Genomic DNA, 27949 nt, shown 5'->3' on the forward strand with positions numbered 1-27949 from the left:
CTTGATGCAAATATTTAATGCTACCTACCAAAAATCTTGATGCTACCTACCAGAAATTGTAACAAGTCCCAGCAGTCTGTACAGTACAATGGATTATAGTCTTCCAATTGTTTAAATTAAAATGTATTAATTGGCTTAAATATGGAGATAGGCTATTGCTAAAGGTAATCATGTCTTGAACACAGATGAGAGATTGTGCTGAATATTTGTAATTTTAAAATATTACATGTTACCAGTATTTAAAAATTAGAGTGAACATTTAAAAACTATTGTTTACAGTAAAATCATCATACCAAGTGAGTGAATTCATAGTTGGCAAAAGTTTGGAATGTATTGCCTCAGGAGTTGGAGAGTTATTATTCTGGTTTGATGTTTATGTGTCTGATGTTTATGTGACTCCATACAGGTAAATTGTCTTCCTTTGGGAACTATTTCTTCGTCTATAAAAATGAGAATAGCTAGACAGTTTCCCATATCAAAATGGCAGTTCTTACTAAACCAGTAGACATTTTCAACTGAACAGCTTCTCTGAATGTCATAGGTCCTGTAAATCTTTGTTACAGGAGACCTTAGAAGCAATCTAGACCGCCCTTCCTTGGTAAGTGAGAATTCCTCCGCAGCACACCTGGTGTAGTCTCGGAGCTTCCCCTGTAGGGCAAGCAGAGGATGTGAAGCTTTCTGTGACTTGGGAGGGATGGAAGTCCCATGCTAGGCAACTCGGAATCATTTTCAACAGCTGCAACTCAGATATTTATTTGTACCCAGATCTGTTTGTCTCTCCCTATAATGTTTATGTATTTATTTCAATTCTGTCCATCTACGCCAGACTGAAAAAGATAAAATTTTCTTTTATATTAATATCTTCTAATTATTTAAGTTAGCTACTAATCCTCTGCTGTTCTAGGGCAGAGTGCTGTAGTTATTTCAACAGCTCCTCCTGTGTTTCTAATCTCCTGTCCTGGCCCCTTTGTGCCTCTTCAGAGTACCCTTCAGGACAAATGTGGTCTATCTATATAGATCAGTGATTTTTTGTTCTGTAAAAAACACTGTTTACTAAGATAGACCAGTCATGTGCCAGGACCTTCAGGCTTGGCCCAGGCTTGTCTTATTTTATTTCAACAACTTTGCCAGAAAGTTTGATTATCTGTAGTGTACTGATATGAAAACTAAGACTCAGATATTAAGTTAATTGCTCAAGATAGCTAACCCAGGAAGTAGCACAACTGTGACTTCTGTTCCTTTTAATTATAGCATCACACCATTGACTCATATTGTGCAGTCATTCTCATACATGCCACCTAGTCACATTGCCTTTGTTGGATTTTAAAAGTATTACATTCTTCTTAGAATCTTTAAATATACAGAATTATGTAAGAAAACCCTTCCTTACCCCAGTAGCTATGCTGGTAGTGTAACGTGTGTTTGTCTTTTACATTCTTGTCCTACCACTTACTTTCAGAACCTGAACAAAATGGAAGCATGAAACTATAACTGTTTTATTAGAAGAAATGAATGAGTTAATAAAGTACCTGCCAAACAGTCCTTGGTACATAGTAAGAGCTCAAATATTGCTATTGCATACACAAATGAACAAAGTACATGCATAATGTGTGTGCGAAAATAAGCACACATACTTAAGTGGAATTCAAAGCAAATACAGTAGGAACAGTCTGTTTATAATGTCCTCAACCTTCTTTTATCACCCAAAATTTAATTCAGTTCACTGTAGTACTTTTTTTCTTTTTTGCAATTATAAGGTGTATACCATACCCCTTAATTTCCTTATTGATGGATGTTTAGGTTCTGTCCATGCTATAATAAGTAATGATTCAGGATATCATCTTGAAGTGCATCTTTATTCTTGAGAACTGATTTTCTGAACCTACACTGAGAAATTTACATTTATCTCTTAAAAATGGTTTGTCTTTTTATATTTGGCATGCTTTCATAATATATTGTCACCAAACATATTTTGACCATGTTATCCAGTGGATTCACTGGGTTTGGTTTTACTTCATTTTTTTAAGTGGTGATCAGTCTATTCTCCTTAACATCTTAAAAATCATGGCTTTAAAAAGGTTGAATTCAGCAATTTAGGACAGAATTCTGTAGTTGCCACCAGAGGGCTCCTGTTATGTTGCAACTGATCTTTTAGGAGTAATCATTCACCAAGGTGTAAATCTACTTGGGATATTACCTTATAATTGTATTTCTCCAAGTGTGTGTACAGACTTGTCATAACAGACTCGACAGGTGCCTTCATGGGATTTTGTTAAGGTTGTCATTTAATGAGCAGTCTTTGCTCTCCCTCATCTGGAAGAATGTTACTGTACTCTATATTTGGAAAAGCTTGAAATATAAATGACAGACGTCTATTCTTTGGGAAATGTTTGAAAAAAAATCTAAATTTTCCAATTTTGTTGCCCAAAAAATGAAAAAAAAAGTGTAAATGCTATTTTGCTTCCATTAGGCTAGCTGCCACATAACTGGCACCAGTATTGATGTTCCACTTGGAAATTTTTTAGCAAGATCAGATGTAATATCATCATCAGTTAAAATATATTTCCAGATTACTGGATTGGTTGAAACCATTAAAATTGTTGCATATATGTGAAGTAAAATACAAAAATAATTTTCAGTGTCTACTATGCTAACATGACAAAGAGCCAACTAAGAATGTGGCATCATCACTGAACGTAGTAAGTAAGCTTTGGTTAGGTTTTTATTTATTCCTTAACTTCTTAAGGTTTTAGAGATTAGAGCAACCATCTCATTTGAACCTTTCAAGAACTCTGAAGTGACAGAGTACAGATGGTTATTATCCTTTTTTTAATTGAAAGGATTGAAGCACAGAGTAATTTTAAAACTGCCCAGAGAAAGGAGGGTGATGCATTCTGATCATCTGGAGAATCTTGGAAAGAGTTGTCACATAAGAGGTTGTCATCAACCAAGATTTCATATTTTGTTAAGTGAGAGCATGACAAGAGGCATCTGGCTGAACAATGGAGTGCTTGGGAAGTGGAAGGAAGGCATGTGGCTGGCATGCCATGGGAGGCTGGGCTGAGAGGGTGAGGCCAGTAGGCAAAATCATAGAGGCCTCAAAGCCATGCTCCAGAGTGTGGCCTTCAGTCTGTAACCTGGACAAGTAAGGGGAGGAAGGGGAACAACACTAATCAGACTGTAGAGTGGATACCATGAGGATTGCTCTGCTGCTTCTCACCCCTAGGCTTCACTGTTTGGAACTCATGGGATTTCACCAAGTACCATGGAGAGGGGTTGTCAGTGTGGTCACCATATGGAGTCCCATATCCTATTGGGAAAGGATGTGGGTTTTCCTCTGAGTGAATACCTGAGATGTGGTTAATCGTCATTTCAAAAAATGAAAAGTACTATCTCAGTGTCTACCTGGACCTGAGAGGGCCTATTGGGCTTCTTGCATGGAGGTCTGCATCATTCATCAATCAGTCCCTGAGGTGATGGTACTGCAGCTTGGCCATAGGAGATGCATTATGTGAGCTTATATTTGGTTTTAAAAGATTGATATGGGTCCAGGTATGGTGGTGCACTACTATAATCCCAGAAGCTTGGGAGCCTAATGCAGGAGGATTTCAAGTTCAAAGCCAGCTAGGTAACTTAGTGAGGCCCTTAAGCAACTTAGTAAGACCCTGTCTCAGAATAAAAAATAAACCAGGGCTAGAGATGTGGCTTGGTGGTTAAGTGCCCCTGGGTTTAATCCCTGGTATTAAAAAAAAAAAAGATTGATATAAGTATCTTTTACTTTCTGGAAATTCACATATGAGAATTCTAAGCATAAGGAATTCACAAAATTTAAGCCATGGTGAGCATTCACTCTATACCAGGAAGTAGGGGATGAGAGGAAAGAAAAGTAAGGCCAATCTTACTTACAATTAACTATTCCTATTTTTTCCCCATTCCTTTGCATGTGTTATACATTTGCCAGTCAGTCCTCATCACAATGTTTGGTGATTCTGTCTCCATCACTGTGAAGTCTGTCTTTCCCAGACCTTTTTGCTCCCATCTACTTCCTGCTGCCTCAGCAAGGAACACTTCTTCCTGGAATTCTTATCCAGCTCTTCCAAGATGTAGTCAGTTTAATTCAGCAGATACTTCTAGAGCAATAATTCTGTGCAGTGTCCTATGTGACAAGAACTGTCCCTAACTTGATCCGTATAAGCCCAGTTCTCACCATGGGTCAAGGCACATAGCAGGGGCTCCAGGTATGTCTCATGAGCAAGAAAGGAGTTGGTGTTCTCTTGAGGAGGCAACATGCAGACACACACCAGCGAGTTAAATAGCATGTGGGACAGCATATGGCTGACAGAGTGTGTGGCCCATGTTCAGTGGGAATAAGCTCATGATTGGAAAGGATTGTCATGAGAAGTGCATTTCTCTGGTCTGTCCCATTTGATGTATGCCTTGACTCAGTCATACATCAGAAGGTCATGCTGACCAGGTGCTGCCCAGGGATCATGCAAGTCTCAGTGTCATTTAAATACTATGGGTGAGAAAAGTGTTTGTGATGGAATCACTTGAATAGACCAGACCAGAGGGGAGTTTCCTATAGGGAGAGAGAAAGTGTTCTCTGGTATTTTCCAGGGGACATAAGATGGTCCAAGGGGGGCTCAGTCTCACTGAGGATGCTCCTAGTGGGGCTCTATCCTCTCCTTCCTGACACCATGTTCCCTGACTAAACTTGGTATCAAGCATTGGCTGGACTTGTGGGGCACTGTCTTATACATGGTGGTTCCTAGTGAAATTCTGGGCCATGTTGGAAATGTTTCCATATGCTGATGGTTGACAGACCAGCCAGATAAGCCAGCCCTAGAAGATAATGGTGGTGCCTTAGATCAGGTTGCCTAGAAACAAAGCCTGTAAAGAGCTTAGGAAGTGCTTTCAGGAGAAGCTAAGGAAGAAACTCAAGCCCTGATCCCCCAGGAAGCTCTGAGACAAGAGGGAGACCACACAGTTGCCCCACCTTGAGGCAGAGGCCCAGTTTTCTTTTCTCTTTTCCTTTGTATTGGGTTGCCTCAGGGGAAGGGCGTCATCTCCCAGGCACTTGTGGATTGGCTGGTCCAAAGAAAGTTCTCAAGAGAAGGGCTTGGCTATGAATACTCAACTGTTTATATACTCCCTCAGCAAGTGAGCAGGTGCTCCACAGAGGCCCAGGAACACCATCCACAGAGGCACCTTCAGAAATCAAGTTGTAATTCTTAGCCTTAGTGTTCCACTTCTCATTCACAAATAGAATTCTCTGAGGAAGATAGTGGCATAATATTCATGCAAGGATGTGGGTTTTCCTTTCAATTTAAAAAGCCAAGAATTCGTATTTCATTTTATTCCTGCAACAACCCAGTGAAGTAGTTAGGATAGTTACTAATCTTTTGCATTTGAGAACATTGCAGTTTTGTGAAAGATGAGTGACTTAAGTTCAAGTACCAGTAGTGTTCTCTGGGTATTTGTCTGATCCCTGCAGCAGCTCTGCAAGGTGGGTGTTCTTATTAAGCCCATTTGCTGGCCATGATTCAGACAGGTTAGGTGACATGCCTGTGTTCTCAGAACTGATGTATAGTAGAGCTGTAATTTTGACTGCCTAGGTGACTCTTTGCCTTGTTTTAGTCTCACCATACCCTGAAGCATCTGCAATCTGTGGCAAAACCAAATCTAAAACCCAATTTTTGATACCTAGAGTCTTGGAAAGAGATCTTTGGGCATAAATGATGGGAAACAAAGATGTACAATATTAGCTGTGTAAATTGTTTAAAGCTAGTAAGATATATCAGGATAAGTTGTTAAAGTTTTACATTAAGAGCAGTCACAAATGTGATGTTTTAGTTATTCCATTTATATTCATCTTGTGCTGTCATTTAGGTTGACATGACAATGTGAGGTACCAAATGTATGCATCATAATTCTTTTTTATAGTAAGACACTAAATTGATTATGAGATAAGTCTCTGAGAACTGTGAACTGCTTATTTAAGGATAACACAGGGTAGTAACATCTCAGGCACCTGGAATGCTTGAGAGGCTAGTATATTCTGTTCAGTAATTAGTGTGTCCAGGAAACACTGAACACCCTGTGCACCATTTATGCTCTGTTCGGCTATACCGTGAGGAGGTGACAATGTATTAGCAAATGAATAGTTACCACAGTAGAGGGTCAGGGTGCTATAATAGTAGCCAGACTTGAGAAAAAGGGGTATAGGCCTTTAAAATTATTGTCTTGGTTAATGGTAGCATACCCCTTTTCTATCATATGATTTTCCAAAGCAAAACATTCCCACACTGTTTTCCTTAATAGGGCAGTGTCTTTATTGGGGCACCTATTGTGTGTAAAGTACCATAACCAAGTCTGCCACTTGCTGAGTTAAGCAGCTTTGTATGAAGTCTTAGAAAATGCAATTGTAAAATTATTTGTGTAAAAGCACTTTTAACCTATGACTCACCATATGACATGTTGGTGGTCATGGTGGAGTCAATTTGGGTTACGCTAGAAAAAGGATATAATTTGCTTTAAAATAAAAATTAGTTAGAAATGTAATAAGCCAAGTGTGATTCCTAAGAGTCTCTACGAGAAAAGCACTACTTATTGAATCTGATTTAAGATATAAATGAACTTCATTTGTTTGAGAATTTATACAAAGATTTTATGTAGAGACTAAATCTGTTTTGTTTATTTAGCACAAAATGTAGTTAGAAATTTCAGATCTTCAAAATTTCTTTGCAAATAACTAATGTATAGAATAAGTAAAATTCCTTATTAACCTCCCTTATAACCTCTTAAGTAACCAAAGATTTATTTAAGATAGATTTCAGACATTTCTTCTCCTCTGCCCTTTGTGCTCCAACTAGTACAGGTCACACTTTCTAAAGCTTTTGAGAACATGTGTTCTGTTCTCAGCTTTTAAGAACATATATTCTGTCTTCAGTATGTAGCTTCCATCTTCAAATTCATACTAGTGAATGCTGCTGGAAGGTGCCAGTTGCCTGAACATCTACATAGGATATTGTGAATCATTGCCTATTACTTACTTTGATAAAAATTAGTACTGTTATTTTTCCTTTCAATATGTTTATTTTTCTTCTTAATATTCTCCTGTTCTTGTGTAGGACCCTATTTTAATGATATATGGTGGGAATCACGGGTAAAAGTAGGATATTATTGAACTAAAATTAGTTTTACAATAAATATATTTTCTACAATGTGAGGGGTATTTACCAAGGCAAAGAATAGATAGATGTCTGCAGTTAAGTAATTGTGTTCTATGGTATGCCAGGAATTATTCTAGAAACTAGAGATAAAAGCAATAAACGGTATAGAAAATGACCCTACCCTCTCAAAGCTCATATTGCAATATGGGCTGAGAGAAAGACAGTAAATAAGTAAAATAAGTGAATATAAGCCTCTGCTAAGTGCTTAAAAGAAAATAAAAATAAAAAGATTGAGGCATTGCTTAATATTTGATGTTAATTAGAGTGTAATAACTCAAGAAATTGATTTGTTTAAAATTTCCATCACTTTAGGTGTATTGGATTTTTTTCTTCCTCTTGCTACATATGTATGCATTGGGGAGAGGGCAGAATCTAAAATGTGTGCAAAACAAAATTTCACTTCTACCCATGAAGATTAAGTCTGCAGAAATTTATTTCCTGTACTGCAAACAACTGGAACATCAAACAAAATATATTAAATAACTGGTTGCAGACACTGGACAGCAGGTAGATCAAGAGTGTGATCCCTGAGAGAAGGGCATTCAATGAGGTGAACTCAGTTTACTGCCTGAAAGCTATTTCGAGGCCCAAGTGCAGGGATGAGGAACCAGACAGTGCTGTGACTGCACTGAGTTGAGGAGACAAAGATCAGTTTGAGGGGCTGAGGTAACTAGAACTTGTCAAGGAGAATACCAGAGACAAGGGGTCTTCATTGGAGGGAAAGAGCTTAGATAGCTACGGTGGCTACTCCTTGGCTAAGTACTGCTTTGCTTGTGTGTGAGGTGAAAAGTGTTAGTCTGGAAAGTGATAGACTGAATAATTCCTGTAGCTCACAAAGGGCTGGAATTAGCTCATGTTCCCACCTGCAGAGTGGAAAGACCTCATAATATGAGGAAAACAGGTTAGAGTTTGTAGAAGAGCATCACCTAAGTAATGAGGGTGAGTTATCCCTAGATCAAAGTCTGCCCTGGACTTGCCCAAACAAAACTTAAGAGCAATCCTTGAGAGATAAACTGATCTGAAGAGACTTAACTGCCTGCCAGAACAAGCCCAACATGCTTAACAAAACCCAGCACCCAAAAACAAAATTAACCATGTCTGGCATCTAATCAAAAATTACCAAAACTGCATAAAAACTGTAAAATCTGGCCCTTTACCCTAGGCAGGGGAGTCAGAGAGTACAATAGACACAAACCTAGAGATTATAGATGGAATTAAAAAACAAGAAAGTTAAAGCAGCTGCTAAAATATGTATTTCCTGGGATCCTAAGGATAGGGGAAAACGTGTATATTAATAAGAGAAAAGTAAGAAAGAATAAGGCTGAAATAAAATTTCCAAAATTGATATCTGAATTATCTGAAATGAAAAATACACTGGACTGGGCAATAGTACATTAGAAACTGAAGAAGAAATCATTATGAACATAGAGCAATTGAAGTATCAGTATGTGGAAAGAGGAAAAATACAGAAGTGAAGAGAATCACAGTAAATTTTGAAAAAGTATCTAGTTCTCTCAAATTTGTATAATTGATGTTCTAAAGCAAAAAAAAAAATGAGGATAGAAGAAGTGGGGGAAATGCTCAAATGTAAGATCTTAGAAGCTTAATGAACTCTAAAGAAAAGATAATCACCACAACACACATCACAATCAAATTGTTGAAAAGCAGTAATAAAAAGAAAATCTTAAAGGCACCCAAAGAAAAAAGGTGATATGTACAGAGGAACAAGGATAAGAATGAAAAATAAAATAGAAACAGTACAAACCAGAATACCACGGATCAACATCTTTGAAGTACCAGAAGGGTGAGACTACCAATGGAATTCTTACCTAGCATAAATTTTTTCAGAAGTGAAAGAAAAATGAGAATTTATTTCAGAAAAATGAAAGCTTAAAATTATCATCACCAGCAAACCTGCACAACAAAAAAAATATTAATGACTTGCAGGCAGAAGGAAAAATAGTGTGTTAATAGTTATAAAATTTGGATTTACACTAAAATTTAGAGTACCAGGCATGGTTAAAATAAAGGTAAAAGACATTTTTTTCTTATTTTATCTTTTTTTAAAAAAAATTGTGTAAAGCCAAATTAATGATAATGTATGGAATTTGTAACATATTTTTAAAAAAGTGCCAGTAGTATCAAGGACAGGAGAGAGGAAACTGTTAAATTCTTGCATTGTTTATCCTGGGAATCAAGGTTGGTTCATCATTCAAAAATCAGTCAGTGTAATTCACTGTATCTGAAAACTAAAAAGAAAATGGCACGATCATCTTAGTAGATGTACAAAAAGCACTTGATGAGTTAAAACACTCACTCACCATAAAATCTCTCATGAAGCAAGAAGTAGAGGAAACTTCCTAACTTGATAAATAGTGTCTATGAAAACTTGCAGATAATTATACCTAACAGTGAAAGAATTAACATTTTATCTTTCTTAGACTGGAAGCTAAGAGGAAATGTTTGCTTTCACCATTTCTACTTAATATTGTGCCAAGATCTTAGCAGTGTAGGTAGTATAGCAAGGGGAAAAACAAAATAAACATGATTGGGGGATAAAGGAAGTAAAAGTGCTTTTATTTACAATATGATTATATATAGAAATCCTGCAATAGATACAAAAAAACAAAGAAACTATTTACACTGATAAATAAATGATATACAAAAATCAATTATTATTATTGAGAATGGAAACTTTTAGAAAAAAATCATTTAATATACAAGTTGAAATATTTTGGGATAAATTTAATGCAATATATGCAATACTACACACTGAAAACTGCAAGAACAATGCTGATATAAAGAAGACCTAAATAAAGTCCATTTATTTTCAGATATGAGAAGATGTACCATGTTCATGGATTGGAGGACTAGTTATTTAAATATCAATTTTCTGAAAATTAATCTATAGATTAAACCCAATCCTTCTCAAATTCCCAGATTGATTTTTAATGGGAAAAAAAGTTTGATGTATATTTATCATATGACCCTGTACTAGTTATTTAACTAGAAAAAAATGAAAACATAACCATAGTTATATTCATGATGGCCCCAAACTGGAAATAATCTAAATATCCCATCAATTGGTGAATGGAACAAATAAACTATAGTATATTTATATGAATAAATAACCACTAATAAAGAAAAAAGAATAGAGTGCCAAAACACACAATAACATAGGTAAATTTTCAAAGGTTTTAGTATTTAAAGAAGTCAAGCTGGGTGCAATGGTGCATGCCTGTAATCCCAGCAGCTTGGGAGGCTGAGGCAGGAAAATTGTGAGTTTAAAACCAGCCTCAGCAATGGGAGGTGCTAAGCAACTCAGTGAGACCCTGTCTCAAAATAAAATACAAAATAGAGCTGGGGTGGGGATGTAGCTCAGTGGTTGAATGCCCCTGAGTTCAATCCCTGGTACCCAAAATCAAAAAAGCAACTAAATGCATATGACTGCATATTAATGTTTTCATTTATATGAAAACCTAGAAAAGAGCTAACTGTCATGTCAGAAAGCCTATTACTGGTTTCTGGGAAAGATGAAGGAGTGATTATTGGATACAGTCACAAGGGGACTCTTTGTGAGGACAGAACTATTCTATATCTTGATAAAGATCATGGTTCCATGGATGTTTTCATTTGTCAAAACTTCTCAAATTGTATACCTAAAAGTGATGAATTTTAGTAAATACTAGTTATTAAATAGCTGATTTTTACCACAGTGTTACTCCACATTATGTACAACCACAAAAATGGGATCCTAATTAGAATAAGTTATACTCCATATATGTAAAATGTCAAAATGTACTCTACTGTCATGTATATCTAAAAATAACAAAGAAAAAAGCTGATTTTTAAACTTTAGAAAATAATTTTTTATGAAGTAACTTTATAGTTTGATAATACTCCTTGTGTGAGTAAATAGTATGATGGGTACTTCGAAGAGCTAACATACACTTACACTAGGAGAAATGAATGCTGCTTACACTAAAGTGATGAAAGCAGAATTGTTGAATTTGCTTCCAGTGGCACATGTGTTCTGTAAAGGAGACTTCAAAATGAATGTAGACAAACGAATCTGTGTCTGAGAAAGTAAAGGAATTTGAAGCCGCTTGTTTTGAAGAAAATAACAAGGCAGGAGGAAAGATCCACTAAGAGAAGCAAATACTGGAAGTAAGGTTCAGTGTGCTGAGGAGGTCTCCAGCTAGATATTTGAAGGACTCTAATATGGGAAGAGATTGGGGTATTTTTTTCCTCCCTGAATATCTGACCACAGGAAGACAGGTTTCTATCCACCACAATGCTTTCCGGCTTATTATATAATTTTTTGGACTGAATATATTGAAAAAGTATATTACTATAAAGGAGATTCTAGAAACCTCTGAAGAATAAGCTTGCCATGGCTTGTGTTAGTAATTTTTAACTATGTCCCTAACTCCACAAATGACTTGTATCATTTCTCCTGAGTGATCTCTCTATCCCAGCTGACAGAATGAGTTATAAAAACAAGCATCAGTCGCAACTAACAAATTTAACTTGCACAAAGCCATCCTTTGCTTGTTCTCTTGCTTTTTTAATGATAGTTCCTTTCCAGTGATGAAAAGAGGGTTTGATAGGTGACTGAACTGAATCACTTTCTAAGTGATTTTCAATCTTATGATCTCATAGTTGTGATTATACAAGTTTACGTAAGTCTTCTCCCCTGAACTTAGAAGCTCTTCTGTAAAAGAGAAATGTGATGTAGACTCACTTACTCACCTGGAAATCCCTCCAGGTGAGTTTCCTTGTTTTTTATAGTAGAGATAACTATACCCACTTCATAGTTGTGGGGAATCAAATAATTAAGTAAAATAATATATATGAAAATATCATTCCTTGAAAAGACACTGTATAAGCAAAAATTATTACTAATTTGCTTATGAAGGTGATGTTTATCATTTTATAAATTTGTTTGGGGTTTCTTTTTGTTGTTGTTGTTGTTACCTAGAGTTGTATTCAAATAAGATTTTATGTATCCAGAATGCTAATCTAATTAAACTTAACAGATGAGTATCTTGATGGAATAATGCTGAGTTTCCTTGTACCATAAATAATATTTGTCTTCTGTGGTTCTCACATAGCTTTACTCTCTAAAAGTTACTTTAGTAGGTGGTATCTTTAGAGTTCACCATTGAGCACAGACTTCACCCACAGATAGCAACACATTTATTTTATTTGTCAAATTTATTTATATCCTGTCCCTTCCCCCAAAAGTACTAGAGGCAGGGCAGGTTTATTTTAAGCAGCAATTTGCAGAGTCCCAAGGCAGATCTGTCCTTTGATTTGTCTTCCTTTACCTACATAGTAGTATAAAAACCCACCATTGACCCTGGTCATTTTTAGCTGCAGTTCTAAGAGTTTTGTTCCTCAGCATCACCTGAGGAATAAACATTGTGTTATCCAATGCATGGATAGACTTTTTAATCAGTAGTAGTAGTCTTTAAAAAAATATTTTCTTTTTTTTTAAGTTGTAGTTGACACAATACCTTTATTTTATTTATTTATATGTGGTGCTGAGGATCAAACTCAGGGCCCGCATGTGCTAGACAAATGCTCTACCACTGAGTCACAACCCTAGCCCAGTAGTAGTAGTCTTATTAACTTAATAACTGAATGGGTTCTGAATCCCTCGTATAATTCAATATCAAGCCATTTCACCTTTTCTGCTGTTTTTTTTTTTTGATGGGTTATCTACAGATATTTCAGATCAAACTGTTTTCTCTAATATGCCCTTCATCCCCTATTCCTATCTTTTAGTCTTTTATTTATTTCTCAAGAAATGTAAACTTCTTTAAATATTTGAAGTTGGGGAGGAGATTATAAAGATAATTCTTCATGATATATAGAATGTATTCTCACAGTGGAAACTAGCTTTTAACACCTGTGCACTGTTCTCCTCTTACCAACTAGTAAGGTTTTAGTTGCATGGTTGTGATTCCTGTTAACTGATACAGGAACTGAGCCTTAGACTGTTGGACTCCTGTCCTGACATTCTCCATTGGCACAATGTGTCCTGTACTTATTGATTACTATGTTATAGAATATCCCTGATCATTTTGGGTCATGTCCTTGACAAAAACAGCCAGAATGTAAATGTTTAAATATATTATGCACAGAAGAAAGCCTTTTTGTGTATGGTACCTTTCCCTTTTTTTGTTTTTTAAAGCAACTATGATCACCTGGGGGTTTTCAGAAGCTTCCTGCCAATGGCTACAGGATTTGATTCTCTGACTCTGGGAATTCATGAGCTAATGATTCAAAGTTTCATTACTTACCCCAAATTTTTGTTAGATATACAACCATTGAGCAAGTATTGATGAACCCACAAGAACTCAGGATATATAATGTTTATGGCCCCTTGCTGAAGGAATTGCTGGAAGAGAAATTTCAGCAACGCCCCCTCCCCCAAAAAAATATGAAAGAAAAGAGGTGAATGGAGTTCCTATGGCAAAGGGACTGTAAATTTAAGTGGTGAATTCTGCTTCATCTGTAGGACTAAAACAAAGCAGAAAGTGATTACTTCTGACTAGAATGTATTATAATTCTGAAGTATAGAACAAATACAATTAGTGAAAGATGGGAAAGAAGGGGAGAAAAGGAGAGAGGTAGTGTGGGCATGCTAATTATCTTCAGATTTTATAACCAAGAGACAAAAACTTATCACTTATGACAGGTACATATATATAAATATTTTTAAAGGTAAAAAGCAATCAGCAATAATCAGTATAAGAACAAAAGTGTGTAGAGGATGGTAAGGAGAAAATGAAATTATTCTTATTTATCATTGCTTTTAGTAAGGGTTAATGGATACAACCATATTTTATAGTTGTATACATAAAAATAACCACAAGAATAGAAACATACCCCTTCTAAGTAATTACATGAACTAAGAAGATAAGGCAAAAAAAAGGACAGATCATAATGCAAAAGATTTTTCAAAAGGTAACAGAAGTTCAGAAATTGAATTTTATCATTTACAACTGTATCAAAAATGTAGAATATAATTGATCCTCATTATTTGCAGATTACATATCACAAATTCACCTACTCACTAAAATTTATTTGTGACTCCAAAAACAGTACTCAAGGCCCTTTTGTACAACAAAGCAAAGATCTCTTTTGATTCATCTCTATTTAAATAAGTATCCTTTACCTAGTCTATTTAGTGTTGGGTTTCCTTGTTTTTATGCTTTTTCTTGGTAACTTCTTAAATCATAGTGTTGACATGATATCAGGTATTCCTCAATATAAGAAAACTGTGGTGTGCCTTTCAGAAAAAAAAACGCGTGTGTTAGATAAGCTTTGTTCAGCTAAAGTGCTGTTGATTGACTGTGAATTCAAGAAGCTACTCCAGAAAGTACTAAAGTAAAGTCTTTAGTACATGAGTTAACTATGGAAAGGTGGCTAAATTTATGGACTCGTGAAAAAGCATAGTAGTGGGTAGCATTGTTGTGAGTTTGAAAGCCAAAAAAAAAGAAAATTATAATCATATTACCCAGGATCAGGAACACGTTAAACCTTTTTCAGCTAGTCTTTTATTATGAAGAATACTTTATGTAGTTGTTTGTAAGAAATATATAGTAGATGGGGTATATTTAAACAGAAACATAAAAGCAAGGTTGTGTATTGATCAGTTGATGAAAATGTTTTTATAAGAGACTTAAAGAACCTAATCTTAATCCCAGGAAAAATTTCCCCTAGGAGCAGTGGCTTAATATTCACTAATTCAATATTTGTGGCAAATCTATATAACATGACTACTGAGAATAATTATGATTGATTGTACTTAGGGATAAATCGAATAAAAGACATGGAAGACCTTTATGCTCGAAACTACAAAACATTGCAGACAGAAATTAAAGACCTAAATATCTGGAGAGATATGCCATGTTCATGGATTTGAAAACTAAATATTGATGTGAATTCTGCCAAAATTCATCTGTAAATTCAACATAATCCCAATCAAAATTTCAGCAGATGGTTTTTATGACAATTAACAAGCTGATTCTAAAATTCATTTGAAAATGCAAACCTAAAATAGCCAAAACTACATTACAAAACAAGGACAGAGTTGGAATATTTAATTTATTCCAAGACTTAGAAGTCACAGTGAATAAGACAGTGGTATGGGTATAAATAGGTCTTCAGAATAGAGTCCAGAAATAGGTCCACATATATATATATGGACATGTGATTTTTGACAAAAGTTCAAAGGCAGTTCAATTTAGCCTTATATTTATTTATTTTATGTATTTATTAGTTCTAATCAGTTATACATGACAGTAGAAAGCTCTTTGGGGCTGGGGTTGTGGCTCAGTGGTAGAGTGCTCACCTACCATACACAAGGCACTGGGTTTGATCCTCAGCACCACATAAATGTAAAATAAAGATGTTGTGTCCATCTAAAAAAAAATACTTACAATTAAGTATTTTTTTAAAAGAAAGCTCGCTCTTTAATTCGTTGTACACAAATGGAGCAAAATTTACTTCTCTGGTTGTGTATGGAGTCACACCTTTTGTGCCTAGGGTAATGGTGTCCAACTCATTCCACCATCTTTCCTATTCTTTGCCCCTTCCTCCTCTCCCTTTTGCCCCATCCAAAGTTCTCCACTTATTCCATACCCCCGTCAAATGGATTAGCATCCACTTATCAGAGAAAACATTCAGCCCCTGGATTTTTGAGAAGGGCTTATTTCACTTGGCATGATATTCTCCAGTTCAGTCCATTTACCTGAAAATGCCATAATTTTGTAAAATGGCCTTTTAAATAGACAGTGATCGAATCTCTTGGGAATTCATACACTGAAACATGAACTTTGATCTGACCTTTGATCATCGTTTTAGTCTGCTCTTGTCTTACCAATATACCAAGAACAACATAGGAGAGGAAAAGTTTATTTTGGCTCACGGTTTCAGAGGTTCAGTCCATGGCAGGCCAACTCCATAGCTCTGGGCCCAAGGTGAGGCCAAACATCATAAAGGAAGGGAATGGCAGAAGAAAGCTGCTCAGGACATGGCAACCAGGAAGCAGAGAGAACACCTGCTTACCAGGGACAAAATATAAACCCTAATGGCACACCTCCAGTGACATCCTGCTTCCTGCCACACCCTACCTCTCTACAGTTACCACCCAGTTAATCCATATCAGTGATTAGGTTATGCTACTCATAATCTGATAATTTCACCTCTGAAAATTATTGCTTTGTTTCACAAATGAGCTTTTATAGAACACATCATATCTAAACCATAACAAACATATACAATAATTAAATCTAAATGGATAATATAGCTAAATAAAACTTTTAAAAGAAAACATAGAAGAAAAATCTTTGCACCTTTTGGTTAGGCAAAGTTTTCTTAGACATAAAACCAGAAACACGATTCACGTAAGAACCAATTGATGGACTGGTAGAGCACTTGCCTAGCACATGCAAGACCCTGGGTTTGATCCTCAGTATCACATAAAATAAAAAATAACAGGTATTGTGTCCCTCTAAACTTAAAAATATATATTATAAAAAAAATGAATCAATTGATAAGTAGACATCAAAATGAAGAACTTTGGCTCCTTGGAAAAAAGCTATTTAGAGATGAAAATACAAGGTGCAGACTGGGAGAAAATAATTACTTATTATTTGAAAAAGGATTCAAATTCAGAATACTTACAAGAACTCAATAATGAACTAATTTTTGAGAATTAGCAAGTTAGACTGAGCCTTCATAATACATGAATGGTATATTAGCATATGAAAAGATTCTTAGTGTCATTTAGTCATTAGGAAAATACAAATTAAAACCCTAATAAGATAACACTACACACTCATAAGGGTGGCTAAAATTAAAAGACTGACTGTCCCAAAAGTTGGTAGGAACTTATATTCAGTGTTGATAAAAAATGCAAAGTGGTATAACCAATTTGGAAAATAATTTTTAATAGTTTTTTAAAAAGTTAAACATGTACTTGCCATATGTCTCACTGTTCTACTCCTAGGTATTTACCCAAAAGAAAGAGAAATGTACATAGCATCTTCATGGAACTAATCCATTGTTCATCAACTGATGAATGGATGAGCATATTGTAATAGATCCTTATAATGGACTACTTCTCAGCAATATAAAGTAATGAACTATTGACACACGTGTCCTGAAAACAGAAAATATACTTTCTTTATAAGCACCATTACTAAAAAAGTTTTCAAGTAATATTTTTTAATTTGAAAAGTAAAACCCTAAATATATTAAAGAGAAATGAAGAATTCATTGCTTAATGTAAGAGTGAGAAAACCCTATCAGTTATGAAGGAAAAACCCAGAAATCATAAAAGAAGAGACTGATAATTTTGTATAGAATTCTTAAAAATCTGCATAGGAAAAAAGTACTTAATGTGAAAACACAATGAGTGGGAGGATCAGCAACTCCTGTTGCTAAGACAAGCCAAAAGAGTAATGGGCAAAGGATAGAAATAGTTCATAGTACAAAGAGATAACTTTTAATATTCTTAAAAACATGTTAGCCTTATTAATAATAGTAGAAATGTTTTTTGAAAGCACGGTGGAATTGTTTTTTGCGTATCAGAAGGTAAAGACTGTAACAATAACTTCCTTGTTTTGATGACTGTTGGGAAAACACATAACGGCAGCAGCACCCCAGAGAAAAACCCCAACATGGCACCTAACGACCCTCTTTCTCCTCTTTGTTTCTTTCACTGGCGCAAAACGTTCCCGCTGGTGCCAGTGTTCAAATCCTGCGGTGGGAAACCTTAGCCCCAATTAGAATTAACTTCTTGGGCTCGGGAACTGACATATAGAAGAGCTTGCCAATAAACGGGCGACCTGTCATCTACCTCAGCCTTGCGACCTCTCCTTAGACCTATATAAACACACAGCCTTTTGTAATAAAGTGGAACCTCTTCGGTGATCTGTGTCGTTATGGTGTCTCCCATTCGTAGTGCGGTGCGGCGTCTTCTATTAAAAGTACACATACCACATTTAATTTGGTTCAGTAATTTTATTTCTAGGACTTTATCCTATAGATGTATTAATTTAGTTGTTGATTGACCTTTATTTACTTATATGTGGTGCTGGGAATCAAACCCAGTGCCTCACACATGCTAGGCAAGTATTCTACCACTGAGCCACAACCCCAGCCCAGGATAGATATATTAATTTATATGCAAAGAATACCTGAATATTTATTACAACATTGCTTATGAAAATTCTTTCTAAATTTTAATGGCCACCAATACGAGTGTTAATAAGAATACACACACACACAACACACACTCATATGAATGAGATAGCAATTTGCACGTTATTGTGTTAAGGGAAAGAAGCAGTAACAGAACACTGTACAGTGTGCTGTCATTTCTTGCCTAAATTCTGCTAATATAGACGTAAAATTTTCTCTGGGAGAATACACAAGAAACTGATGATGGTGGCTCTTTGATAGGCTGGAATTGAAAGGAGTATGCTATTTACTGGTTATATTTGGTACTTTGTACACATTATACCTTGTTGAAAATATTATTTGCCTCATAAATGCCATCAGTACCTTGGAAGACTTCATAAAGTTATTAAATTCTCTAATAGAGTTTACACATTCTATAGAAATCAAAATAATTGACTATAAGAGTAATTGTGTTGGACATTGTAGTCTGGGTACTTTACAAACATCATCTGAGCTTTTCCAGCAACCCTTGGAGGCAGTGGTAATACTTTACAGGTTAGGAAATTCAAACTACAGTCCAAGGACACACACCTAACATGGAGCTTTTTAAAGTTCAGTTTAATGAGACTTGAGGCATATGCCATCCAGCATACCTAAACTTTTGTCAAAAAACAGTTGCAAATGGTTTGGGGTGGTAGCAGGTACTCCAAGGAAGGCAGCTATTGTCTTACAATCTTGTGTGTTAAGATTGAAATTTGCATGATGTTAGCAGGCTTAACAACTTGATATACCTGTTATCTTTTGAAAATAAATATTTTGATATTTCTATGTAAGTAGAATGATTCCATAAAGAAAATGAGATTCTTCAACAGATGGATAAAATTTAAATATAGGCCAAATCTTCAAACATACAAAAAATCAAGTTTAATGGGGGAAAAATTTTGAACTTCTCCCTTCTTTTTTACAACTTTTAAATAAGGACTTTTGCTTCTATCATTATAAGTAATCAATAGGGTTTTGTATTTTGTTTTGTTTGGAATAAGAGTAATTTCAATCTTTTTATTTCTTGATTCTCAAGAGAGATTGTTTGAACCGCCAATAAACTGGCCTATATATTAAAATAATTATATGGTAGATCTTGGGTTATCTTAGTATAAAATCAATTTATGTCAGATCCAATTTATAGCATCTGGAAATCTGCCTGCTCAGCCCAACAAATTTCCTACTTACTCACCAGAGCACACAGCATATGTGGATGCCTATGTATTTCTTCTCCAGTGCTCTTTGGAAATAAGATATACCTTGTGTTATGGTTCAGATGTCAGGTGTCCCCTGAAATAAGCTGATCCAGGATGGGCATAGGAGTGGCCCCCTGCCAAGTTCAAAGCCATTGCCTCTAACAAATAGACATATCATTTTTATTTACTAGGAAATACTGTTCATTTTTTATTTAAAAAAAAAACCATCAAGTTAGCATTCAGTGACTTTTGCTACCATACCCATGGGCAGGGCACTCATTTGAAATCTGGTTCCTTGGAAAGATAGAATATTTTAAAGAGGTGCATGTGACATATATTATAAAATTTCTTTAGCCACCTTCTCTCTTTAGAAATAGTGCTCATACATATTTTATACATAAATTGACAAGGATGGCAGAGACCTCATCTTCCCTGTAGCAATTTGAACCAGACTGATTGAGGATTTATTGCCTAATTATACCTGTCATCCTGACATAAAAGTCATTAGTTCTGGAAAAACAAGTTTGTCATGCCAGGATTATCCCTAATGAATACAGTCAATAACTAATGTATATTTAAAGCCAAGAGAATAGTAACCTCCGAGTAATATGTATGGACTACAAGGAACTGATGGAAAACATCTTTGGGTCATGAAGCAGTGCTCAAAGTACAGATTTGCATCTGAGGGAAGAAAATGCCACTTTACACAGAGTTCCCTTTGCATTGAATATAGTGAAATTGGTGCAACTGGCATTGATCCCATTTGTTGATGAATTATAAAAGTAGTAACTGAAGAGTCAGAGAGGTTATTTAATTTGATTTTAATTGATGAGAACCCAAACTAGCCTTCAAGCCTGATCTACAGTGGTGTTTCCTCAGCATTAAAATCTTCTAGCCAAGTTCATCTTGACAGTATCCACATAGGGATTCTGCTTTCCTACATGTAAAGTTGGAGCTCAGCAGAATAGACCAAGTAATCATAGTCAGAGAGCCACTTTGGCATCAATGGTTTTTCGGGGGTTTTTTTGTTTTGTTTTGTTTTGTTTTGTTTTGTTTTGTTTTGTTTTGTTTTGTTTGGCCTGATGTTCTTGCATGAGCTGGATTATCAGAGGATACTGCAGCCAGTGGTCCCGTTATACATCCGTATGTGCTCGATAATCTCTAGTACCCACGCTGCTTTGCCCAGCATCACAGTGTACATGGGTTTTGGAATGGGAAAAATCATGCAGCAGTTATTTCCAGGCTGCCATAAAGTTACAGCAAAATCATTTATGCACATTTATGCCACAAGCATACATATCAAAAGTTGTTTTTGAATTAAATTCATTGACCCCATCCAGATTTGTCCCCAAACAGTTTTGTTATTGTGTTTTCCACAGTAATTTAAAAAACTTCTCCAGCAACATACTCTGTTATAGACTGTTTGTGTTTAATAACCAAAACTTCATGAGAGGTCAGGATAGTTATTTTTCTAATTTTTATCAGGTCTTTTCTGCAGTAATCATTTTGTATAGCTATTTATTTTCAAGTGTATGATGGATTGAAATATTTTATTGCAAATAAGAAATAGCAGTTAAAGTGGGTGAAAATAAAGTTGCCCTTTAAAGTATGCAGACTCCTCAGCAAGGGAGCCTCTACTTGTCCCATCAGTCCTAGGCAGAGGACCTCATTGTGCCCATCATTTAAAGGCTGTTGAACACAAGTTTAGATTGTTTTTCTCCATGTACCCCAAATGACAAAGGGCTCACAGCTCCCAGAGTCAACTATGAGGACACGTGTCAGCCTGAGAGTGCCTGCAACCTCTCCCCAGAGAACTAATGATGGGTGGTGGCAGATGAGGGGCCCTGGCTCTGTCCCAGCTCAACTAGCCCACCAGCTCCTTCTTCCCAGGCCCTGGTAAGGGACTCAGTGACAGTACAGTGGGTTCCATTACCCTCACACATCTGAGGCAGAGCTCTCACACTGCTGTGAACACTCAGGATCTAGCTTAGTCCTGTCTTCTGAGAAGCAAATACAGCGCCAATTGTGTTTACACCCAGAGAAGACAGTGCAGGGCAGGCTTTTCCAGGAATTGTCATGTGAGTTAGTCACACCACTGTGTGCCCTGTGGTTCTATAGTAATCAGCATCTAGGATGTCTAGACAAAGGCATTGTTAAAACTTCGAGTCATTTTGTTCTAAGGAAGACAGTAATAGACAAATTGGGTATAGTTCTAAAGAAAAAGAATTTCATTTCTCTTCATTCGAATCTCTCTCTCTCTCTCTCTCTCTCTCTCTCTCTCTCTCACACACACACACACACACACACACACACACACACACACATTCCATTGCCTTAAATGAGGCAGACTGTGGTTTAGAGAACATACCCTTTTAGTATTCATAATGCATGGAGTTTGCCAAAGTTTGGTGTCATCATTTCTAAAATAAGCAGTTATTTTCTTCTGCCTTCTTGGTGTCCCCTCTATTCCTGCTCCAAATGTGTAAGGACTAAAAAAATGTCCCATATGACATGGTTGGTGGCTTTTGCCTTCAGACAATGCTTTAAAAGAATGCCTTACAGATAAATTTCTTTTATACATACTGATATATAAATATTAAGTTTAGATAGTGATACAATTTTTTCTTAACAAGTCTTCTAACAACTGAGGAGTACTACAATACAAATTTATATTTGTTCTAACTGTAGACAATCTTACCACTTTCAGGAGCCCACAATACTTCTCTCGGTAGCATCCCTCTGCTCTGTGGGAAGACTCTGCTGCCCACTGTAGTAGATACCCTAGCCCTCACCCTTGGGTGTAGGTAAGCTGTACACAAAAAGTCATAATGTCTTCTGTGATGAGTCACAGAGATAGGGAAAAAAAATGGTCTGGCACTGAGTCACCTTGAAAACTGGTTGTTCCATTTGTCTCTGTGTGGCAAATTATTCCCAAATTTGGTGACTTTACAGAAATCATTCCATTGTTTATTATTTTGTGGGTCAAGGCTGTCGCTAGTCTGCGTGCTGAGTGCTGGGGCAGCTAGAAGGGAGTGTCCATTCCCAAAGTGGCTTCACACTTGCATGTCTGCATCCTGGTGCTCCTTGGCCTCCTTCTCCCCACAGGGCAGTTTATCCAAGTCAGACTTCCTTGCCGCAGTGAGAACTCATGTGGGAGCTAAGGGCTTTTCCATACCCAGCCACAAAAGTTCCAGGTGTCACTTCCATAGCATTTTGTGGTTTAGGCAAGTTCCTAAGGCAGACAGATTGAGAGGAAGACAAATTAGATTGCACCTCCTTGTCTAAAGAGCAGAAAGTTATGGGCCATAAATAGGAACTGATATAAAACTCCTTCAGGGGATAAATGTTTTGTAAGTACTGGTTGCCCAAGAACTACTTTATATTCGAGGAGAAAAAGTAAAATGTTATACATTGTTTGCTCTGCTTTGTGTTTGAGTTTTGCCTTAATATCCTGAAATCAGTGAGCCTGGCTTTGACTCCCTGTTGATTAATTATTATGGAATGGCAAGAGGGAGCTCATAGGTGGGAGAAAGTTTTTGGAATGAGGGACTGGGAATCTGGCAGTGCTGTAGACTAATAGGAAACCCAAGAGGAGAAGGGTGTTTGACCAAAGTGTCAGGATACTTTAGACTACAGGTAACAAAATGCAAAGTGCCCAACCAAAATCAGCCTAAAATACACATTTCTATTAGAAGACTGGGGATAGGTAGTTCTAGGTTTGGCTCAGCATCTCAAAGATATCAGGCTGTCAGTCACCTTTTCTGAGTCTTTTGACATACTATCAGTCAACTTCTCTTCAGAGTCTTTTGATACCTCTCTTATGTTGCAAGATAACCACCTCAGCTTCATCACCATATCATTATAGTAATGACAGAGAAAGAAAGAGTCTCTTCTGATGTCTTTCAACCCCAGGAACCTGACAACAGATTTCTATTGAGTCACACTGGCCAGAATACAGCTACATGTTCATGGGGTAGCCTCTGGGAGAGCTGGGTTAGAATTGGTCAGGCTTTCCCAGGGAAACGAGAAGAAAGGCATTAAGTGGCACCAGCCTGGCTGCCACAGGGTCATATGCCCCCTACCCCAAATGGGCAAAGTCCTAACTAAAAAAATTAATATTTTCTAGAAACCAGTTAATTTCTCTATTGACTTTCTCTTGTTTACTTTGTGTTTGAGAGCTACTCCCATTTCCTCTTAACAAATAAAAGAATTAATTTTCCTACATACCTTAAAATTTGAATGAAAACTCTTTGGCTGCCATGAAGATGAGTTTCCTGGTGATATCTTGTAGGATTGCCCTCCTGCTGTCATTACTTACTTCATACCCCTCTAAGTGCCTTTGTGTGCATATAGGTTTACATAAGGAAGGACTGTAGGCAGGAGCATGCTTGTTTCAGAGTCTGGAGACTTAGAGAACTCCCTGACCTTTTTTAGTTGTAAGTTGGACCAGGACACCAATTTTAACTATTCTCATTCCTGAATGGCAAAGGCTGGCTGAACTGAGCCGAGTCAGTAACACAGTAGCATAGAACTGAGAAAACCCAGATCCTCAACTAAGAAGAAAACACCTTGATCCAAAAGGGCCTGGTGTGGGAGAGTGGGGAAGGTTGCTGCCTTCTCTGTACAGCTGCTTGAGAGAATTGATGTCTATGTCTATCCCACATGCTGCTAGGGCCCATTTTCTTTATGATGTTAAAAGGCTGAATTTTCAAAGTAAGCTTGTAAGAAGATCATAACATTATGTTACAGAAATTGTGCTTGAACTGAATTACAGTGAATGTCAAAAGAAGGCCTATCTACCTACCCTCCTTTCTGATATTTCAGAAATAGATTTCAAAACAAATGTTTTGGAGAAATTTTTATTTCCAAAATACCTGAAACGATTGACTCATGTCAGTGAAATCTATTTCTAAAAGTGATTTTTTTTCATTACCATATTTCTGATTAGTATAACTGTACATAATGGTGGGATTTGTTGTTACATTATTCATACATGGACCCAACATAACAATATAATTTGGCCAATATCGTTCCTCAATATTTCCCCTTTCCCTCCCCTTTTCTTTCCCCCTGCTTGGTTTCCTCTACTATCTCTTCCATTTTTCATGAGGCCTTCCCTACCAGGAAGTCGTATTTTAAGTGTTAAAAAATTGATACTTCTAGTAAAAGAAGGGGGGGGATGAATGCTTTATGTACTTGTAGACCACTGTATAAGATAGAACCCAAGAAAGAAAGTGAAAATTGATCTCTAGCTAGATAGCTCCTACACTTTCCCCCAGCCACCTAAATCTGACCCCACCCTAGTGTTTAATATACACAGACAAGATCATGCAAGCCCTAATTCATGCAATCAGGGAAATCTGCATCTCTCCATCCACTTCTGAGGATCTTAGTGGTGGCCTTAGTTTCCCTAGTTTTGACTGCCACCTTTTGCTCTAAATTCCAGTTCTTAATTAAGTCTTCTCAGGCTAACTCATCACCATACTCTGCACTATGCAGGTGTAGCTGGTATGTGGGCTTCTGAATAGGCAGGACTCCTCTCTGGCATTGCCTCAGAGAAATCCCTGCCAGAACTGGAAGAGACTTCCAGGTGGATGTCACTGACTCAAAGTACACCAGCCAGCCCCCTACAAGGCTTGCATTATATGTGTTGCCTCAGAGCCACTCACCACTACTTAGGGCTTGTGTCTCTCTTCTCTCATTTTCCCATCTTCCCCAAATCTTCATATTATAGTGTAGCAGTCTTCCCCAGCTTTACTGAGATATAACTGAAAATTGTATATTGCAAGGTACCCAACATGATGATTTGATATATGTATACATTATAAAATGATTTCCACAATCTATGTCTACCATGTCCACCTATGTCACATTGAAAATAGTTCTTTATAAATTTGGCTTCAGACAGTGTTACACCAGCACTATGGAATTTATCTGATTCAGATCAATGAAAATTTAGAAGATTTTATTTGTTAATGAAGTTAAATAGTTTAAGAACTATTTTTCAGATTTCTGAATTTATTAAAGATCTGTATTATCTTTAATACTTTTATTATCTCATAATAACATGTAAAATAAAAACATCAATTCAATCACAAAGTTCCTTAGGGCAAGTGATTAAATAACCATGAGATTAACTAGGTTCACTTCAAAGATGATTAATGTTGTACTATTTATTACTCTAGGCAATTATAGTAGTCAAATATAAATGTTCACAAAGTACATTTTCATTAACATGCTGTATATGTCCAACTACTTCCATATGTTTTCTGGATTTCATACAGTGTCATCATTAAATAAATATTTAATAGAAAGGCTTATTAAAGTTTTATTATACTTAAAAGAATAGAAATGAAGATAGATTAAGTTAAAAGTTATGGAGAAATGTAATTGAAATAACTTGGAAGTACAATTTAAATCAATACCTTTCTTAATTTAGAAATATTAAAAGTATATGACTGCAATTTAAGATGTGTTTAAATATATCATTATGGAGAAAATAAGAGCAATATCTTATCTCACTATTTCTATATTATTTGAATAAGAATATTAATTGTTCTTAGTCTAAAACAGAAAAAAAGACAAGTTAACTACCTTATTTATCAACTCATTAAATATATTGATGTGGCTGTCATTAGCACATGTGTATTATTATGTAGAAATCCTTACAGAGCATTGACAATTTTTTTCAGTGCTTATAATCAGTGCTTATAATACTGTGCTTATAATCTCTGTGACCTAGGAAAAATAACATAACATAATGTTATTGACTTACCTATTATGTGAAATACATTTTAAAATTTTAAATAAATCACTATATTCAGTTTAAAAATTCTGTCATTGAGTTTATATAAATGGAGAAACTTTGTTTCTCTGGAAATGTTAAATCAAGTTGTGCAAGCTAGTAAAATAGCTTTGATTTGATTTAAATAAAATATTGTTCACATCAGGATATATGAAAAAACTAGAATTGTAACTATTGGCTCCTCTGTGATCCAGGGGACAGAGCACAGGGATAGACTCTTTGACTATGAAGAAAATGCTGTCCTGCGCTAGTTTCCTGATAAAGTAATGAATCCTGACCAGAAACAGATTGTAATAATTTGTTAAAATGAACTTTTGATAAGTGTTTTATTTGTTTGTTTGTTTGTTTGTTTATTTCATGATCAGGCTATCAGCTGCAAAGGTCAACACAGCATATCCTACACTTTGTCGAGAAATCAGACTGTGGTGGTTGAATACACACATGATAAAGACACAGATATGTTTCAGGTAATATCTTTCTTTTCTAATTAAAGTGTTATTTTGCATTTTCTCTTTACTTGAATATTTTGATATGTGTCTAGAACATCCAACACAGTAGTGTTTGATGATGTTGAGGGGGAAGAAGTTAGGATAATATAAAACTTATTCCTATTTAGTTTTTTAAAGATTTTAAAAAATTTAAAAATGTAAAAAGAAATTATAAATGCCACATTGTCAGATCTCAGGGCAATAAAAATAGGTATTAATGAGAATAAAAAAATTTTAAGCCAACCACTTTTGAAAGCTAACATGAATATATTTATACTTTCTAAGTAATACTTGGGTCAAAATTTCAATTCTAGGCCTTTTAGAAAAAGATGTGGGAATACTTTATAGCAAAAGTCAACATGATATAGCCAACATCTCACTTGTCTTCTAGAAAAACATAAAACTTAAATATTTTCATTATTAAAATATAAGAAAATAAATGAAGATAAAGGTACAATTCATTTCAGAAAGGTTTTTTTAATGACAATAATAAAATAATTAAGAACCTGGTTAACTAAGGATGGGCTCAGAAATAGTTTTAGTAGTACATAATTGCAAGTTCAAAAATATCCCAATAGAAAGCAAAAGGAAAGAAAGTCCTCAATTAATGAATAGAATTGATAAATCCAAGATTTGACACTTTAAAACAACGAAAATAAAAATTTGGGCTAATAAAAGAAAAGAATAAACATAAGTTGCAAACAATTAGGTTTTACATTCTATGTGGAGAGTTAAATTCTTTTTTTTTTAAAGAGAAAGAGAGAGAGTGTGTGTTTAATATTTATTTTTTAGTTTTCTGCAGACACAACATCTTTTGTTTTCTTTTTTGTATGTGGTGCTGAGGATCAAACCTGGGCCACACACATGCCAGGGGAAAGTGCTACCGCTTGAGCCACATCCCCAGCCCCAAAGAGTTAAATTCTTAAATAATGATGAAACAAATGTCAAAATGTTTGCTAGATACTGATGTCATACCCTATGCCAAAA

General features: G+C 35.8%; 1 protein-coding gene across 2 annotated transcripts in view; it reads left to right on the plus strand.

Annotated features, from left to right (window-relative positions):
* Positions 1-27949, plus strand: part of Peli2 (pellino E3 ubiquitin protein ligase family member 2) — a 164916-nt gene that overhangs the window by 118047 nt on the left and 18920 nt on the right. For both annotated transcript variants that reach the window (XM_078049952.1, XM_021724729.3), the window contains exon 3: positions 26840-26941. In XM_078049952.1, the coding sequence (XP_077906078.1) occupies positions 26840-26941 (102 nt within the window). The remainder of the gene's footprint in view (positions 1-26839; positions 26942-27949) is intronic.

The sequence above is a fragment of the Ictidomys tridecemlineatus genome, chromosome 5, assembly GCF_052094955.1.
Source record: "Ictidomys tridecemlineatus isolate mIctTri1 chromosome 5, mIctTri1.hap1, whole genome shotgun sequence".
In the NCBI taxonomy this organism is placed as follows: domain Eukaryota; kingdom Metazoa; phylum Chordata; class Mammalia; order Rodentia; family Sciuridae; genus Ictidomys; species Ictidomys tridecemlineatus.